This window comes from Artemia franciscana, chromosome 15, assembly GCF_032884065.1.
Source record: "Artemia franciscana chromosome 15, ASM3288406v1, whole genome shotgun sequence".
Lineage (NCBI taxonomy): Eukaryota > Metazoa > Arthropoda > Branchiopoda > Anostraca > Artemiidae > Artemia > Artemia franciscana.
The window spans coordinates 3798503-3817142 of NC_088877.1; the positions used below are offsets into that span (position 1 = coordinate 3798503).

Genomic DNA, 18640 nt, shown 5'->3' on the forward strand with positions numbered 1-18640 from the left:
CTCCTTTTCGTCATTGACTACCCCGATATTACCCCCCTATTTTGTTTATTATTACCCCGAAATTATGGGGGATAAATAGATAACGATCATATCAATGTTTATCTCATCGTATAATATTTCGTCTACCATAGCTACAGTTTCTTTGATAGAAGCACATTTCTTGGGACCCATCTGCAAAACAGAAGTGATCACCTGCTACAAAGTATGTGAAAATTTTAGGTCTTCTTTTTGTAGATATTTTGGTGCAATAGTTCCATAGATTCGAGGAGTGGTGATAATAGTACAACAAAACTCTAAAACAAGAGGTTTTCAGCCACTTGCTTTCCCTGATATTCCAGCTGATAGCTTTCAAAAACTTTCTTTTTCCATATTTCAAAAATCCTGAGAACCAAACTAAACCAAATTCAAGACCGAAATTTTTTTAAACTTCTCTGATATTTATGACAGTTTAAGAGATGCTTAAAATTTGCCCTAGTTGCTACCGTGTTAGTCATAAAAATTTAAAGTAAGGTATTCCCAGATGGGAACGCTGGACGCTACCGGATTAAGTTAGGAATTTTTAAAGCACGTGTTTAAACAGCATTTTGACCGTGTTTCGGCAAAACGCCCTAAATTGAGATAAGACAGACCATCCTTTTCTGAAGTGAACAATATCATCACAAGAAAACGCTTGTTCTCTACTTAGGGTGTATTTTGAGAATATTTTTCTTATGTTTCACCGCTTAACCAGGAATTTTACAAAGAAAAAAGGACTTAACTGGTTCTAACGAGAGAAATGCTCAGAACTGATCACTTAGGACTTGAATGAGCGCTGGAGGTCAATATACTGATCAAACAAAATTAAGAAACCTTATAAATTCGTTTAGAAAAAAAGCTAACTCAAAAAATTAATTTTGCCTAGACACTGTGGATTTACTGTCGACGAGTGTTGAGAAAAATATCATTTAGTTTTGGTCACCTGCCTTCACTATTATTTTTTTAAAGGGTTTTATTTAACAGGAATAAAACAATGAAATTTCTTTCAGATGCCTCAAGTCTGTCGTTTCCCTTAGTTCAGGATGCTCATTCAAATTCAAAGACTCTGACCTAACTTCAAGTTTGCCGTTACCCGTTGCCTCTAGTTCTTACACAAATTCGACTAAAGAGACACTGTCTATCAACTCCACCAAGGACAATAAGCTGTCGTTAATGACTTTTTCCCACGATTCTGACAAAGATATTGAAGTGAAACAGTCTGATCAACTAACAGAAGGATCGAGAGATGACACAAGAGCCGAGATGTGGCAGATGGAGATGATACACCCAAGCAGCGGTACATCCTCCTCGCTTGACACTGGCATCACACCCTTCTCTGACTTCGGTTTCGCGGTGATACTAAAAGAAACAAACCAACTAACATCTGGAGATATTGTGTTTTTTCTTAACGAAAGATGGAAGCTAAAGAACCAAGCCGAAGTTCCGACTTCAATACAAAGACGAAAGGGGGGTGAAGTTACTTGTTGACTTAACATTGAGCTCCTTGCCCGATTTCCCTAGCTTGCGATGAGCCGTCACCAAGAACATGGGGGACTTTGGTGTCGCGTTTGTGTCATAATGAGAATCTCCAGTAGCGGCGGAGGGTGGTTGGCTATGTTTGGGGATGGGAGTGGGGGGCAAAAATGGGTCGGCTCGTCTTAGTATCCCTGAAAAACTACTCAATCTGACTGGAAAAGATGGTGCACTTACAAAACATGCCGATTCACAGTATCATATGAATCACGAGTGTAGAGCTGCAGCAGTTTTAGCTTTGTTCAAGCAAGACCATCAAGATATCAGGAATGCCTTGGACTCTGAAATAATAAAACAAATACACCAAAACTGTGAACTATATACAAACATTGTGGAAACAATTAAACTTTGTTGGGCACAGAATATACCCCTCCGTGGCCACCGTGACGATGATAAAATTTATAATCAGGGCCCTAATGTAGTCGCAGCAGAAAATGATGGTGATTTCCGTCACCTACATCGGTATAGTGTTCAGGGGGGCGATTCGCTGCTTCAAAGGCTTGTAGATAATGCACCTGGAAACGCAAAATACACTTGTAAGCTGATCCAAAATGAACTAATTGGAACAATTGGAGAACTTATAACGTCCGAAGCAGTCAGAAAAAGTGATCACAGCAAGAGTTTGGTGTCTCATATCTGACGAATCCACCGATAGACAGACAAGGGAACTCTTGGTAGCAGCGTGTCGTTATGTTTTCAAATCAGAAAAGGGTTACGTAATCTGAGATGATCCTGTTGCCATATTTGACACTTTTCAAACCTTATCGGGCTCTCTGAAGATAAAGAGACAAACACCAGCCAAAATTTTGAAGAAAGGCTATACGGCAAAAGCCTCGGCAGGCTACTCTTAAGTGAAGTCACCAAATCTGGCTTAGACATGACAAAGTGCGTCGGCCAAGGTTATGATAAAGCCGCTAGCATGTCAAGCTTGGTAAATGGACCTGCTGGTAAAATAAAGTGGAGTTACTAACTTGCGGATTATTTTCATTGTGCAAGCCTTGCCACTAATCTTTCGTGTTCGAAGATAGTTTCTGTCCCAATTCTACGGAATGCGCTAGATGTCATACGAGAAACTATCTCTCATTTCAGCTCGAGTGCCAAGCGAACAAGGCTTCTGAAGAAACATCTAGTGTCAGACAACTGTAGATCTGAGACGCTGATTGGTCTTTGTACCACAAGATTTGTAGAGAGGCATGAGGCAATTAGTCGGTTCTGGGATTCCTTGTCGTCTCTTATTTCCGCACTGGATGAGACATCCCTCTCATCCCTTCCTCCTTAACGCCTCGCTCTTTACTCTAAAGTTTGACCCTTTCTCTTAACTCTACTTTTTAAAACAGTAAGAAACTTTAGCGTAAAGAGCGGGGCGTCGAAGAGGAAAAGCCCCTTTCATATACGGAATAATTTCTGTTCGTTTTAAGTTTTAATATCGCTCCTTACTTTCCGTTACAAAAACTTGTTTTTTTTTAATTTAATTTCTGGACATTTTTGAATTAATGCATGTTTTGATCTTGGCTCTCCGTACATAAATAATTAAAACTAAATTTGCATATTAACTAATTGCAATTAATCGGAAGATTTTGAGAAAAAAGAAGCGAAGGAGGAGGCCTAGTTGCCCTCCAAGTTTTTGATTACTTAAAAAACAACTAGAACTGTTAATTTTTTACAAACGTTTTCATTGGTAAAAAATATACGTAACTTACGAATTAACTTACGTAATGAACTTCTATATTTGTATGTTTTTATTGCCTATATGAGGGGGTTCAACCCTCGTCGATACCTCACTCTTTACACTAAAGCTTAGATTGTTTCCCAATTGCTTAAGAATGACCTCTGAATCACAAACGCCGTAGAATAAATAGTTGAAATTACTAAAAATAATTTAGCGTAAAGAGTGAAGTACAACGAGGAGGTAAACCCCTCATACGCGTAATAATTTTTGTTCATTTTGAGTTTTAATGCTGCTCCTTACTTTCAGTAGAAAAAACTATTCATATTTATTTTTTCATTGTTTTTTCAAATAAAGCTAGAAAATCCTGCGCCGCCTTCATTGAAATTCTCTTCCCCCATGAGAAGTCTCTCCATGGAAATATCCTCCCACGTAACCCCCCTCAACTCTCTCCCCTAAACCAAAAAAATGCCCCTGAAAACGTCTGTACACTTCCCAGTAACCATTACTATATGTAAACACAGGTCAAAGTTTTCAGCTTACAGCCCCTCCCACGGGGACTGCGGGGAAGTAAGTCGTCCCTAAAGACATAGTTATTAAATTTTTCGACTATGGTGAATAAAATGGCTATCTCAGAATTTTGATCTGGTGACTTAAAGGAAAAATGAGCGTGGGAGGGGGCCTAGGTGCCCTCCAATTTTTTTGGTCACTTAAAAAGGGCTCTAGAACTTAGAATGAGTCCTCTCACAAGGTTCTAGGACCACTCAGTCGATACGATCACCCCTGAGAAAAAAAAAAAAAAAAATAACAACAAATAAACACGCATCCGTGATCTGTCTTCTGGCAAAAAATGCGAAATTCCACATTTTTGTAGATAGGAGCTTGAAACTTCTACATAAAGGTTTTCTGATATGCTGAATCTGCTGGTGTGATTTTCGTTAAGATTGTATGACTTTTAGGGGGTGTTTCCCCCTATTTTCTAAAATGATGCAAATATTCTCAGGCTCGTAACTTTTATTGGGTATAACTCATCTTGATGAAAGTTTATATTTAAAATCAGCATTAAAATGCGATTCCTTTGATGTAACTATTGGCATTTAAATTCCATTTTTTAGAGTTTCGCTTACTATTGAGCCGGGTCGCTCCTTAGTACAGTTCGTTACCACGAACTGTTTGATACTGAAGGTGACACTGAAGATTGTATTCACTAATCCGCCAAATCCACTCGAAAAAAAGAAATCTTGATCTCTAGACCATAGCTAAGCCGGAAAAATTAATGCATTTGAAGCGCAGTTGAAAGTAATCTTGATATCCATAGATATATCAAAAAGATTGGTATATTCTACTAAGACTCATCAAGTTTAGTGTTACCCATTAAAAGCTATTAGTTTGAGAAAATTGGCTTGATTTTCGAAAATCGGAGTAAACACCCCCTAAAAGTCAGAGAATTTTAATGATCACATATATTCTCAGGCTCACCATTAGATTCGACCTATCCGAGAACCCTGTTGTAGAAGTTTCATGCTCCCAACTGTAAAAATGTTGAACTTTTTTATGCTAGAAGAAAGTTCACGGATGAATGTTTATTTGTTATTTTTATACTTTTTCCAGGGGCAATCACATCGAATTGATAATCCTAGAATATTGAAAAAGAGCTCATTCAAAAGCAAAATAAAATTTCTAGTTTCCTCTTAAAATGACCAAAAGGATGAGAGGGAAACTGGCCCTCTTCTCGACCCCTTCTTCCTCTAAGTTGGCCGATCAAAATTTTGAGATAGCCATTTTGTTCAGCATAGTTGATTATTCCAGTAACTTTGCCTTTGGGGATGAGGTGACTTCCAAGTCCATAGGGAAAGGTCTCTAAGTTCCGAAATTTGTCCACTGTTTTGTATAGGCCGTAACAGTTTAAACGACAAGGATAGGCTTTTCAAGCCCCACCCCTCCCCACCCCAATCCATCAATCAACTGTCTTCCAGATGCAATTGACGCAACATTGCGATGTCGCAAAGGTAGGTATTTACTAACCTGGTGGATATTACGCAATATAGTCTAGGCTAGTAAATTTATGAATTTTAATTCTTTTAAAAATATTTCTAATAGTAGATTTAGGTTTCTCCTAGCTTCCAATATGGCATAAGTAATTAAGAGTAAGAAGTAGACATAAAATAATTTATTGTACTGAATAAAAAATATACAAATTAAATAAAATATATACATAAATATAGTTTTCTTGCTAGAAATTCAGAAATGCTGGAGGAGAACCCTGTAAAGAAAGAATATTAATGATTTGTACAAATGCAAATGAAATTAAGAGAGGTATTGCGGAAAAATGGGGTTACATTCTATTTGGCAATTTTGGTAGCTACATTCCGATGGTCGGTAAACAAAGGTGTTATTGAAAACAGGGTTAGACATGTTTTGCAATTGTTGACGTTTCAGCATTCCAATAGGTCATTGAATTTTCCAATCAGAATTGTGAAAAGGGGGTATTTCACAATATTGGCATAATCTTGAGCAAAAGCTATAAAAGGCGAGAGTTAAAGATTGTAGCACCAGTTACAGCTTTGCTTACAATAAGAAAGTGTTCAGTGATTTATTATGGAAAGTGAAAATTTAAACAGTGGAAGTAGTCAGGGTTCTGGATTTTCAGAACCACCAGTGAAAAAGATAAGAATTTCAACTAATGGTAGCGACACACAAACCAGTGTTGACTCGCTAGTCCAAAATTTTTTGGATTCTAAAGAAGATGATCTCTTCTTACAAGTAGATTTAGATAAACCAGGTCCTTCTAATCAGTTTGGAGGAGCTCAATTTGAATTGAAAGATCATGCCTTTCACAATTACTTAAGATCATATACCTTTAAATCCAATGTCGCCTTTAATTCCCAAAGATCTGGCGAACTAGTCAATGTTTTGCGCCAAACTATCGGTGGAATAATACGGCAAATTCAAGAAGAAGAACGTACTAGCGTAAGAGCTCAACTTGCAGTTAATGCAATTTTTAGCCGGGAAGAAGAAGAGGATAGGACGGTCCCTCTGCTTTCATACATGGAACGTTTTAATAGAGGTGGGGATAGATTCAGAAATTGACAAATGCATCACAAATATCAATGAATCGGAGGAGAAATGTGCAGAAAATGGGAGTGGACATTCACTTACAGGAATCCAGAGTCTCGACATTCATATTGCGAAATTTGACGGGAATTTTCCCATTCCCGTTGGCCAGAACGGTCCTCCAGTTCCGCAAGCCCTTGCTAGCAAAAGAGGAATTTTACAGGTACAGTTCGACCAAGGATTACAATGTTTCAAATTGTCAGTCTTGGCAGCGGGACATCAAGTTTTAAAAGACAATTATAGTCAGTCTAATTTACTAGAGCTAAATAGGAATGGGCTAGAAGGAGGTCATGGAGAACCCGGTATTGTTCCAACCGTTACATTCAACTGTTTTAAGGGAAAATGGCCAATCAAAGTCAAAGATATCTCAAAATGGGAGCAAGAAAACGCCTCCGCCTCAGTAGGGATATGCGTATTACATTATAATGAACTAGAGAAAGAAATTTGTCCAACTCGTGCTCCATCTAATTCTAATGTAAAATATTATGCCTATTTACTGTACGGAGAGTCGGATGATGCAGACTACGCTCAGTTTTGGCCTATCGTAAATCTAAGCCGTTTACTATCTTCAGGAAAAAAAGCGCGATTCTATTGCCCATACTACCTGTCACCATCAAGGACTGAGGATAAATTAAAACACCATATCGAAGCCTGCTCTCCTCAGGGTTTACAAACAGTATCGATTCCAAAGGGCGAAAAAGCAATAATCGAATTTAAGGACTTCTATAATAAAATGCCATTTCAATATAGAATTTTCGCAGATTTCGAGTCAATCATCAAAAAAGTTGACGAACCTATTCGAAAAGGAATAATTTCAGAGCACCGGCCAGCAGCGTACGCACATACCGTCGTCAAATACGGTAAAAAACTTGAGCAATACCGAGAAACCTATGGACCAACTTGCCATATTGACGGCATGATATTACTCATTCAAGACGCACAAAACTACTTAGAAGAAATATATGATACTTGTCACGAGATGATAATTACTGAAAAAGATACCCATAAATTTCAAGAGACTAATTGTGGTATATGTGAAAAACCCCTGAGCGAAAAACCGAAAAAAGTAGGAGATAAAACAGTCAGACACCACTGCCATTATATTAAAGGACCGAATTTTGAATGTTTAGCTCACTCGTTATGTAACACCGTTTTAAGACATAAGCGGTATATTCCGGTTGGGCTCCATAATTTAATTTATGACATAAAAAATGTTTTGGAAGCCCTTTCACAAATTGAAGGTTTTAATCTACAGTACGAACCATTAGCTAAATCAAGCGAAAAATTTCTCACCTTAAAAATTAGCTGGCCCCGGAGCCTTGAAAATAACCAAGAACGCCGCTATTCAATTCTCTTCTTTGACACTTTTGCATTCCTGCCAAAATCCTTGAAAATTTTGATTGCTGTACAAAAGTCTGAAGATCCACAGTCTTTCCAAATCCTTTCCAAATCCAAAGAAGAAATGCCATATGTCCATTTTATTCAAAACTTCGAGATTCTTGAGAACCTCAAGTCAAATTCTTTAGTGATTTTTGATGACCTTGCAACGCACATGGAAAAGCACTCTGAAAAGCTGTTGGATTTATGAACAGTCGAATCTCATCATAAGAACATTTCAGTGATATTAGTATTGCATAATCTTTTTTAACAAACAAAAAGTATTCGAACGACAAGTTTAAATACAAATATATTTGTATTATTTCGACAAGCACGAGATCAATCCTCTATTACAACTTTAGGGAAACCAATGTTCCCAGGAAACGCTCTCTATTTATTGGACAGCAATAAAATGGCAACCGATAAACCTTTTGGATACTTATTTATAAATTTGAATAGAAAGGATAGAAATCTTATGCTAACAAGTAACATTTTTGAAAAAGAAGCAACAGTATATCTACCACACGCATTGAAAAAGTGACACTAGTCTTGAAGATGGAACGAATGAAGCAACTTCATCCTTTTGTAGAGATTTTAGCTAAAGCTAAACCCAAGCTAAGACGTGCTTTATTACAAAATTTGGACAAGGATATTATGAAAGCATTTTCAGAACTTTGTTTAAACATCACCAATTCAAACATTTTGATGCCATTATGTCAAAAGAAACGGTGCTGTCAACATCGTAAAATCATCCGTGATTTATCAGTTAAAAAGAAGAATATTAAACAGAAGCGTCGGAAATTATTGCAACAATTAAGTGGCTTTTTTGGTGTATTATTACCAGCTATTGGAAGTTTAATTGGATCCCTACTTACCAGAAATGGCAGCAGTTCGACCGTAAAAGCTCATTCCACTGGAGACAGCTATTCAGCCAAGGCAGCGCTTTGAATATGAGATGGCTGATTTCTTGAATAACGATTCCATATCTGATTCTGAAAAATTACTTTTATTTCAATCTGCAATGTCTCGCCTTCAAAAGTATCGAAGTGATATGACAAAACCAATTAAAGTGGATGTTGTTTCAAAACCTAGCCTACCCTCAGAACCGCAACCCATCGGACCGCTAGCATCACGACGGGACCCGACCGCGGTAAATCAGAATCTGGGCCCGTGCGCTGCGCCGGTAAATCAAAATCAGGTTCCGGGCGTGGCGGAACCTTTTTCACCACAGGCGAGCACACAAGAGTATGAAGGTCTTTTTGAGAAGCTCCCTGTATCCTACCAACAGTCTGCACAATTATTATATCATCACTTGCATGAACTGGATGGATTTGAAAATGAACGCGGATTTAACAGTATAAAAATTCACGATAAGCTCTATAATGCAACAGATTTATTAACGGATCTGATTTTGAATAGGAAGTCACGATATGCTATTGTTTCAAACATTTTAAAATTTTTGGCTGACAGCAATATCCCCCTCAGTCTAATCAGAAATAAAGGCATTTTAAAAGACGTGCAAAATTTAAGAAGAATCAGTTCAGAACAAGTCTCTGAAAGTGACGGATCTTTTGCAAGTGTCAACTCTACAGTTCTCGAGTCACCAAGCCAGTCACCAATCAAATCGGGACAACGATTTAAGACTGGTACTTTTAGAAGTCATTATCGACGACCATCAACAAGCCCAGCACAGATTTCGTTACTAAGGAAATGGCAAAAAATTTAAAGCAAGTTTATGAAAATATTGGCAAGTTTGGCGCTCTTTCCTCTCCACGCCGTCTTGCATTGGCTGCAAATACATCTCAACAAGAAGCTCTAAAGTTTTTGGAGAAGCAAGAGTCCTATACTTTGCATAGGAGAGTTGTTAGACCGAAACATTTTAGAAAAACTATAGCACTCTACCCCTTTGAGATTGCTCAAGCAGATTTAATGAGTTTGGATGGATCTTATGCCAAGCATAATGCACCGTACAAGTTTTTGCTGGTCATTATTGATGTTTTTTCACGCAAACTTTTTGTAAAGCCACTGAAAAGTAAGCATGGAAGTGAATTTGCAAAACAATTGGAGCAAGTGTTTTCTGAACAGACATTTAAAAAGATTCACGTAGATAAAGGAAAGGAATTTTTGAATCCAAGTGTGAAAAAGACTCTTGAAAAGTATCAAATTGAACTCCATCATATCCATAGTCATCTGAAAGCTACAATAGTTGAAAGAAGCATACGTACACTTCGTTCTCATCTAAGTGCATTTTGTACTCATTTTAATACATTTTCTTTTGTACCAAGACTTGACTTAATTGTTTCTCAGTATAATGATTCACCGCATTGTAGCCTTGGAAATTTAGCACCGAATCAAGTAAGCTCGCAAAATACACCTTATATTTCTGATTTTATGTACGATCCAAGGTGAAAGCAAGACCTCTCAGGAAAATTAAGCGCTCAAAAGCAGATTTTTTTGGCGAAAAATGAGTTTCCTTCCAACCGAAGACAGTGTGCCCTCAGTTAGTTCAGCCATCAGCTATTTTCAAAGCCCAAATGTTGATGTATCTTTCAAGTCTGCATATTTTCATCCAATCTACCCAGTTGTCCCTTTATCAGATGGCTCACCTATTCACTTTCGCTTTTCAAGCAACGAAAACTATTATTCTGGTATGCGAAACAGTATTTTAGAGTTTTCTAAAAAAAATTAATGGAAATCCTGTAACAGATAGTGACAAAGTTTCATACGATGATGGGGTCATTATGAATACTTTATTCCAAAACATTTAAGTATTTGTCAATGATACGCTTGTATCGAGTGGTAATTCGTTAAGTGCCTACACTTCATTCTAATCGTATACATTATTAACGCCAAACAGTACAAAAAAATCGCGTGGTTCAAACCATGTTTTCTACACAAAAGAAGATGGCACTTTGGATGCTAAATTGGCGGTACTCGCCACTGAAACTTTACACCTTGCTGCGTGACCGTCGCACAATTTCTTCCAACTAAATCAGTTTATACCACCTGGATTAAAAATTGACATAAAGTTTTTTCCATCATTGCCTAGATTCGTTTTTCGAAAACTCGAAAAAGCCGCTCCTGATGTTACACTTACAATAAGTGAAGCAATTTTACATATCCGAAAAGTAAAAATTGTATCCTCGCTAGCATTGGCAGTAGAAAAGGTCAAAGCAAGCGGAAGTAATCTGAAAATTATGATTCCAAAACTGCTACCTACAGCAAGAATTATTCCAACTTGAAGTCTCTCTTTTGCTGAAAGTTCATTGACGACATATGGACATCTCCCTTCAAAAGTTATTCTTGGCCTTGTAAAAACGTCGAATCAGCTGGGAAGCTACGAATCCAGCCCGTTTAAATTTGAGCTTTTTCATCTATCTTCTCTGTATCTATCTTAAAGTGAATGGACAGCCAATTTATTCACTAAGCTTTTCTGATCAGAGTTATAGACTTCTTTATGAAATGAGCATGCGAACTTTGGGAGGAGACGAAACAACTTTTGAAAATGGACTATCCTATGATAAATGGATACGTGATTCTTCCCTTATATGCTTGGATATTTCTGGAACTCCAGACCTATCTCTTATTAAAGACGGAACAATTCGATTAGACCTCACTTTTTCACAAGCTACAGATGCGTCTGTTAGCCTTATAATTATCAGATTTCAAGAGATATTTTTGGAAATTGACAATTCAGGGGCAGTATTTCTCCCGATTGCACCATGAATACGGATCCAGTGCTAGCTGTTTTAAAAAAGGACATTGTTGCTAAACAATACAAAAGTTTCTGCTTACCTTCCGACTTTCTTGATCGTCTTACAATTACAAGTTTCCCGACAATCATCGTGGTGAATACCAGTCCATCTAGGCTGCTTTTTGGCCATTGGGTTGGTTGACTAGTGATGACCTGGAAGACGATTGAGGTTTTTGACACCTACGGAAGAAATTATTCTGAATGGAAAATATAGGACAATTTGTAGACAAATTTGGAATAGTGACTCAGAATCGAAGAAAAATTCAAAATACAATGACAATGGCTTGTGGATTTCATGTTTTAGTGTTTATTCTTCTACGCTTACGTCGTTATTCATTTCAAAGTACTGTTAATATTTTTACACCTAATTCGTTGTGGAATGATTTTTTAAGTGAGAATATTATTGTGAAATTCATTAATGTTGATTTTAAAGCATTGTCTCCGTTCTGTATTGATAAGCATTGTGAACAAGCATCGCTTTCTTATTAAATTTTTGTATCTATCAGCTTTGTTCAATAAACATTTTTAAACTCAAAAATGTGTTCATAGAAAGTTAGACATTTAAGACAACAAAGTATAAACATAACTGGTTGAATACTGGACCTTTTAAGTACTTTTCTGGTGGAGGCCCGAACCCAAGTCCGGTATGAAAAGTTGGATATGCTAGTCCAATCTAGAAAATATAGTCCAAGTTTTATCTAGCCCAGGTAGATTTCTCTATTCAGACTTTGCAAGTCTTTAACTACAGCTACTAGAAAACCTACCTATACTAGAAAACATAATGTAAAAAACTTACCTCTTTTGAATGCAATCTATCCATAGGTGTGTGTTCGTGTTCACAGTCTAATCCAAAACTGTTGCAAACCCACATTTCACAATAAACCCAACGTATGAACAACGTATATAGTGTTTGCTATTGGGAATTATACAGACATCTTTCGGGGGGAAGATTTTCCGCTGTGGTCATTTTCCACGGGGACTTTAGCGAGGAAGATTGTTTTTTTTTGGGGGGGGGGGGAACTTTCCAGGGGAAATTTTACACTGGGGAAATTTGCCAGGATTTCTATACGAATTTTTTTTATTTGTCTTGCTATCTCTTAGCTGACTCAATTTGTATGTTGAGATTTTAAAAGGAATTCTGCAGGAAAATCTTCACCGAGTGGGAAATATCAAGAGTATCTTTTGTTATAGGGGGGGGGGGGGTTTATTTTACACGGGAGAATCTTTCCATTGGGGAGTATTATAATGAGGATGATCACTGGTAACATAATTATTTCTGGAGCCACCGCTGGCACCACTGTTCGTATTGGTTGCCTTGGGGCTACCAGCTCTTTGTTATCTAACGTCGCACCATTGCCTCTGGTAGTTTCTTTAGGGTATGGCAACGTGACTGAACGATTAAAGGGGACAAACTATGTGCCATGGGTGCCACAACCTTTGTCACCACTAATCTCTTTACATATCTCTTTGGAGTATAAACAGACCCCCTTGTCCTTATATTAATGACGGTATTTCTTGCAAACTCTTTTCCTAACCTGTCTGGGTTCCGGGAAAATAATCTTACACGGCCGGAGAAAACAATTCACTTGTGTTCAAGTCTGAAAACAGACTTTTCAGTCTAGGAACGAACTATCCAAACTCTGAAAATGGACTAAAACCAAAATCACCACTTCTGTACAAAAATCTTTGTGTAGGGATGGACCCTAGATTGACTCTGGCCAATCCTATCAATGAAGGCTTCAAAATCCACCACTTTCTGAGTACCAATAACTATAAATGGCCAAGTCCAGGAAGACAAAAATAGATTTTAACCCAAAAGTTTACTTATTGCAACACCACTGCCTTAGCAACGGGACTTTGACTTGTAATTGAACGTTATGTTGTAGGCAATTCTAAGCAAATTCAATTACGAAAAAAGAAAACAGGTCCTTTGTCTGAAAAAGAAAGAAAATGGGCAGGAAGCCCTAACAGCTCCCGTGTAAGATAAATGGCCACCCATGTGCCCGCTGGTCAACCATTACAAACATAAAGACTGAACTTCAACTTTGCAGTATCTATTTGACTTCTTTCTTCACCAGTGTGCGTGCCACTTCTTCCACGGCTCGGGATATGTCGCCACCCACACGTCTCTACTGTAGAACAATCGTGGTCTAAATCATATGGGCATCCACATGAGGTTTTGAAAATTGAAGTCCACAATATCAGCAGAAAATGATTGTGCCAATCTAGTCAAACAATCTTCTGGCCAAGCCAGAGTGAATTCAAACCCCACCACCCCCCAATTTGCAATCACAGTGGAGCCATCCCACGCAGGATAATGATTTTCCCTGTTTTATTCAACCTCTAACCAGGGGGTTTGCGGAACGATAACCATACATATTCTTACTCTAACAATATTTCAATGTTTAAGACGCGAAGAATCGGTTTTTGGTACTTTCGTTGATGCCAGGTATCAAGGAAAGCTGACTGAGCTAGTCTTTTAACCTCCATCAGCGAAAGCAACACCACATATAAATTAAAGCGCAAGTTGCCCCTACAAAAATGGAGGAATCTATACGAGCTATGCATCAATTTCTTCTAGGTCCCCTCCCCTGAAAATAGTCGAGTGAAGAACACTTTGATCCCAACTAAAGATGAATTTGGATACGTAACTCCAGGAATAAGGTTTGCAGGAAATAATTGTCGATTCCCATGAAGAGTTACAACCGTGAATAGGGCTACTGGACAAAGGTTTGGTTGAAATATCAAGTGACTGGGAGAGAGTATTTCCCAAGTACTCCAGATCAGAGAGGCATAATCTCGGTAATGGGGTTACAACTGGCCAATTAGTTTTCTGTGTAGCAAACCGTCCATCATTCATGGCTTCCCAAAGGGCTCCTCCACCCAAAAGAGACCATGTCTCCGTCAGAATTGACAATAATAATCTCAGATTCCTTCCCAAGCTTTTCCAATCCAACCCCAGATTGGATTGGAAACTTATCCATTACTCTTTGTAATTCATTGCATTTATATTTTATAATTATCTGGAATTTTTCCCCGTGAATCAAGGACCTCTTTCCTTCCCCTAAGATCGTTTTTCTTCTGCTCGTTTTTTAATTCTCTCTAAAAAAAAATCCGCTATTGCAGACTGAATCTGCCAATTTTGTCTCTTTTTAGTATTTATCTTTTCATTTCTAATTTTCTCAAATTTTTTAATCGCGCAAAATTAAATCTGAAACATGGTTCGGACCAAAACGTAAACTGAATAACTGCGCGAATATTCCCCTAGTGGATTAGCTGGACTAAAACTCAACCTTGCAAAAAAAAAAAAAAAAAAAAAAAAAAAAAAAAAAAAAAAAAAAAAAAAAAAAAAATCATGTATCCACGCTTGATACTTGTACTCCAAAAGTAACCTCTAACTGCCCGATTACTCAATAGGACATATGTCTCTAACCTTTTTTGTTAATTGTGCGCATAAAACTGACAAATTTTCCTAATTTGCCGTGTTCAATAATCTTTTAACTTTCGCCACTGAAGAAGATTATATCCAAGTCCGCCAAAACACTAGAATAAAAACCCAAATTTCACTTTCTCTGATCCGTTCATATATCCTGCAATATTTTTTATTACGGGGAAATCCTCCCTCTGTAAAATCAAGACTGAATTATTCCGTTAATTTAACTTTATTTTCAAAATCTTACAACTGTCTCATTATAATGGTGAAAATTGTCGACTTGCGTATTTTTCATTAGACGAGGCCTAAACCCCTTTCATCAAAGGTACCATCGTTCATTCAGTACGTTGTTCCTAGGTAAGGCTTAGCAAATAAAATTTTAAATTCGCAATACTTCAAATCTGTCTTTCTGTGCAAAATTTTATAGCCTACTACTTCTAGGCTAAATCCATCCGTAGTTGCAAGGTATATTAAATCGTAAACTTTATTTTATTCTAGCTAGGCTACGCCCACTCAGCCTTTTGTGATAATTTAATTGATTTTTTTCTGGCAATTTTTAATATGTAATCCCAGTAGGCTACTCTGTTGGCTAAATTAATTCGTATCTTCAGAAAACGCGGATTGTTTTAGCTATCTCCTGATAACTTTCTTTTACTGGCTGCCACCACTGTTATAATTTATGAGGACCACCTTTGGTACCACATTTATATCTGGAGCCTCCGATGTCATCACTGTTCGTATTGGTGGCCATGGAGCTACTAGCTCTTTCATATATAACGCCACAACAGTGCCGTTGGTGGTTCTGTTAGGATATTAATTAAAAAAAAACTAATTTTTTATGCTGAAAGTAAGGAGCGACATTAAAACTTAAAACGAACAGATATTACTCCGTATATGAAGTGGGTTGTCCCCTCCGCAATCCCTCGCTTTTTACACTAAAGTTTGACTCTTTGCCACAATCCTAATTTTTAAAACGTAAAAACTTTAACGTAAAGAGCGAGGGATTGCGGAGGGGACAACCCATTTCATATACGGAGTAATTTCTGTTCGTGTTAAGTTTTAATGTCGCTTCTTACTTTCAGTTAAAAAAAACTAGTTTTTTATTAATCTAATTTCTGAACGTTTTTGAATTAATGCATGTTTGATTTTGGCTCTCCGCACATAAATTATTAAAATGAAATTTGCATATTATTTCTTTTTTTGGCTAAATGGCTTTCTCTTAGTTTTGATTTTAGTTTTATCTTAGACGATTTTGAGAAATAAGGGGTGGCGAAGCGCCACCCCAACAGCTAGTATTTTATAATTCATTGCGCCGTGGAATATTCACTAATTAGGGTCACACTGTTGCAATGCTCTAGGATCCTGTATCTTCCACTTTGTCTGTGACTCAAATTTGGATTTAGCCTGATCACTGCTTAATTAAGGTTCCAAGTCCATTTTGAAAGATAAATTGATATGTTATCTTATTTTTTTTTAATTTCGCTACAGTTTAGAGGATAAAGTGTATTTGTTATTGTAATATATATCATTAATTTGTATTCAAATTGTTAAATAAATGAAGATCCGATTTTTCCAAAATGCATTTTTTTTCAGATTACAATAGATGGAAGGGACATCCGAGATCTGCATGTTCAATGGCTGCGAAGCCATATTGGTGTTGTTGGTCAAGAGCCAGTTCTATTTGGAACGAGTATTAAGGAAAACATCAGATACGGAAAAGTGGGTGTAGGTGACGAAGCCATCATCAGAGCTGCAAAGGAAGCAAACGCTCACAATTTTATCACCAAGCTTCCACAGGTAAAGCAACAAAATGAAAGCATCGTTAAATTTGAAGGGGCTAACCTTAAGGTGAAAGTTACAAATTTTAGACTTCACGTTACCTCATTTCATTTATAACAATATTTTTAACAAGCTTAAAGCTCCTGAGGAATATTAGTAGCTGTTTCTAAGCTTTCCTGTTAGTTTTTGGTTTCCAATAAGTTAGCTTAAATAAGCATAAAAATTGGTAATTTAAATTTTTACTGTTCTGAACTATTGTATTGCTGAATGAAATTAATTCTTGATAATTATGAAACATTTGCTAGATATCATTTCTGCGAGAACAATGGCCAATTGAAAATGAGGCCCTGATAAATAGTTCTCTAAATCCCTGGTATACCACTAAATATTTAATTTGTTCCTTCATTTGGCTTTCACCAAATTTTAGCTCAAAGGAAGCAGTGGATATCCCTAGAAAACGGTTTTACATTAATTTTAAATGCCAAACAAAGCTGTTCTTAAGTATTTATTCTCATATATTCAGGTTCATCCTTTAGGGCAGTCATACATAGCTATGCACCTATAAGCATATCTAGTTACCCGAACAAACATTTCAAAGGAGATGGGGTCCTGAGAAGGAGTTGAGTACATTTACATGTAGAAAAACTGTGTTGCTACCATGATGAACTAGTCCGATTGAGGTACTCTTTAAAGTAATTTCAAGTATCTGAAGGAAGCCCAGCATAAGTTCAAGATATACTCATCAGCAGATAGACTTTAATACATATGAACGAGAATGTTTCCAGAATTATAGTACAGGACATTCGGATCTAGTTGATGTGGCTTTTAAAAGACTGTTCTATGAAGAAATCAATTCCCGAGAGGTGATGCTAATCAACCATCTTGAAAATTTTAGCCTTAAAGTGAAGCCAGGTGACCAGTAATGATTACTCTATCATGGAGTAGCTATTTTGCTTCATTTCGGTAAATTTAACACTCGTCTGACCAGCATGAGAGCAGAGTTAAATGTGCAGAATATGATATCTGCATGAATCACTAGGGAAGTGTATATTGGGGAAACACATTTATGCTCCTTGAGCGATATACACTAGCTATCGTATCTTCAGACAATTATGTTAGTGACTTTATCAGGTTGTCCCTCATCTCGCGGAGAAAAATAAGAGGAAGAATAGGGCCTAAAATACTAACTTTTTGAACCCTGGTAAGATCTTTTAACGCCTTGATTACTACCTAAAAAATATTGTGTTGGGTCTTTGCTTGTTCGGGGAGTCTACTACGATTTATCTTTTCCCTCCGTTCCCTGCCAAACTTGTAAAGGTATAAGGAAACTCAATCTATAAATATCTAAAATAGACGGACTAGGAAGGACGAAAATGTAGTTTAGCCAAAACCAAAAATAACAAATTTTCAGGTTTTGATTTTTACAATCTACATCTATATCAGTTTATAATTACTTTACATAATTAAGTCAAATCAAATCTTGAGCTTCCCATCGTGAAAAAATCTAAAACAGTAGACAAGATAAAATATCAAAGGTTTTTTATTCAGAAGCCTTCGTTGACTTTAAAAAATTAGAATTTTGTTTCGCCTCTCTTTTGGAGTTTTAATAGTATTCACTTGAATAATTTCTTAGACGGCCAGTTCTGTCCTGATTATAGACGATAGTCTAAAAACAGGTCTAAGAGTGGGGGTGATCACTTTTTGCTATCTAATGCACGTACACCTCCACAGTTCTGCACAGTCCTAATGTACGTACAGCCGCACGGTTCTGCGAAGCTTGGCCAGGTATTGCCATGCTTGGCAAAACTCTACCACGCTTGGCAAAGCTCTGCCACGCCTGGTTGCAGTTTTATCACCGAGTCCACAATTCTGTCACCCTTGCCATAGCTCTGCCACACATGGCACAGTTCTGACGCGCTTCAGAAGTTTCCAATCCTCATTCAGGTCATTTGTTCATTGAGCTAAGTTT

The 18640-nt window shown here is 37.2% G+C and overlaps 1 protein-coding gene across 5 annotated transcripts in view; it reads left to right on the plus strand.

Moving 5' to 3' along the window:
• The window catches only part of LOC136036715 (ATP-dependent translocase ABCB1-like), a 207981-nt gene that overhangs the window by 113484 nt on the left and 75857 nt on the right, over positions 1–18640 (plus strand). For all 5 annotated transcript variants that reach the window (XM_065719053.1, XM_065719051.1, XM_065719054.1 and 2 more), the window contains one exon: positions 16486–16689. In XM_065719053.1, the coding sequence (XP_065575125.1) occupies positions 16486–16689 (204 nt within the window). The remainder of the gene's footprint in view (positions 1–16485; positions 16690–18640) is intronic.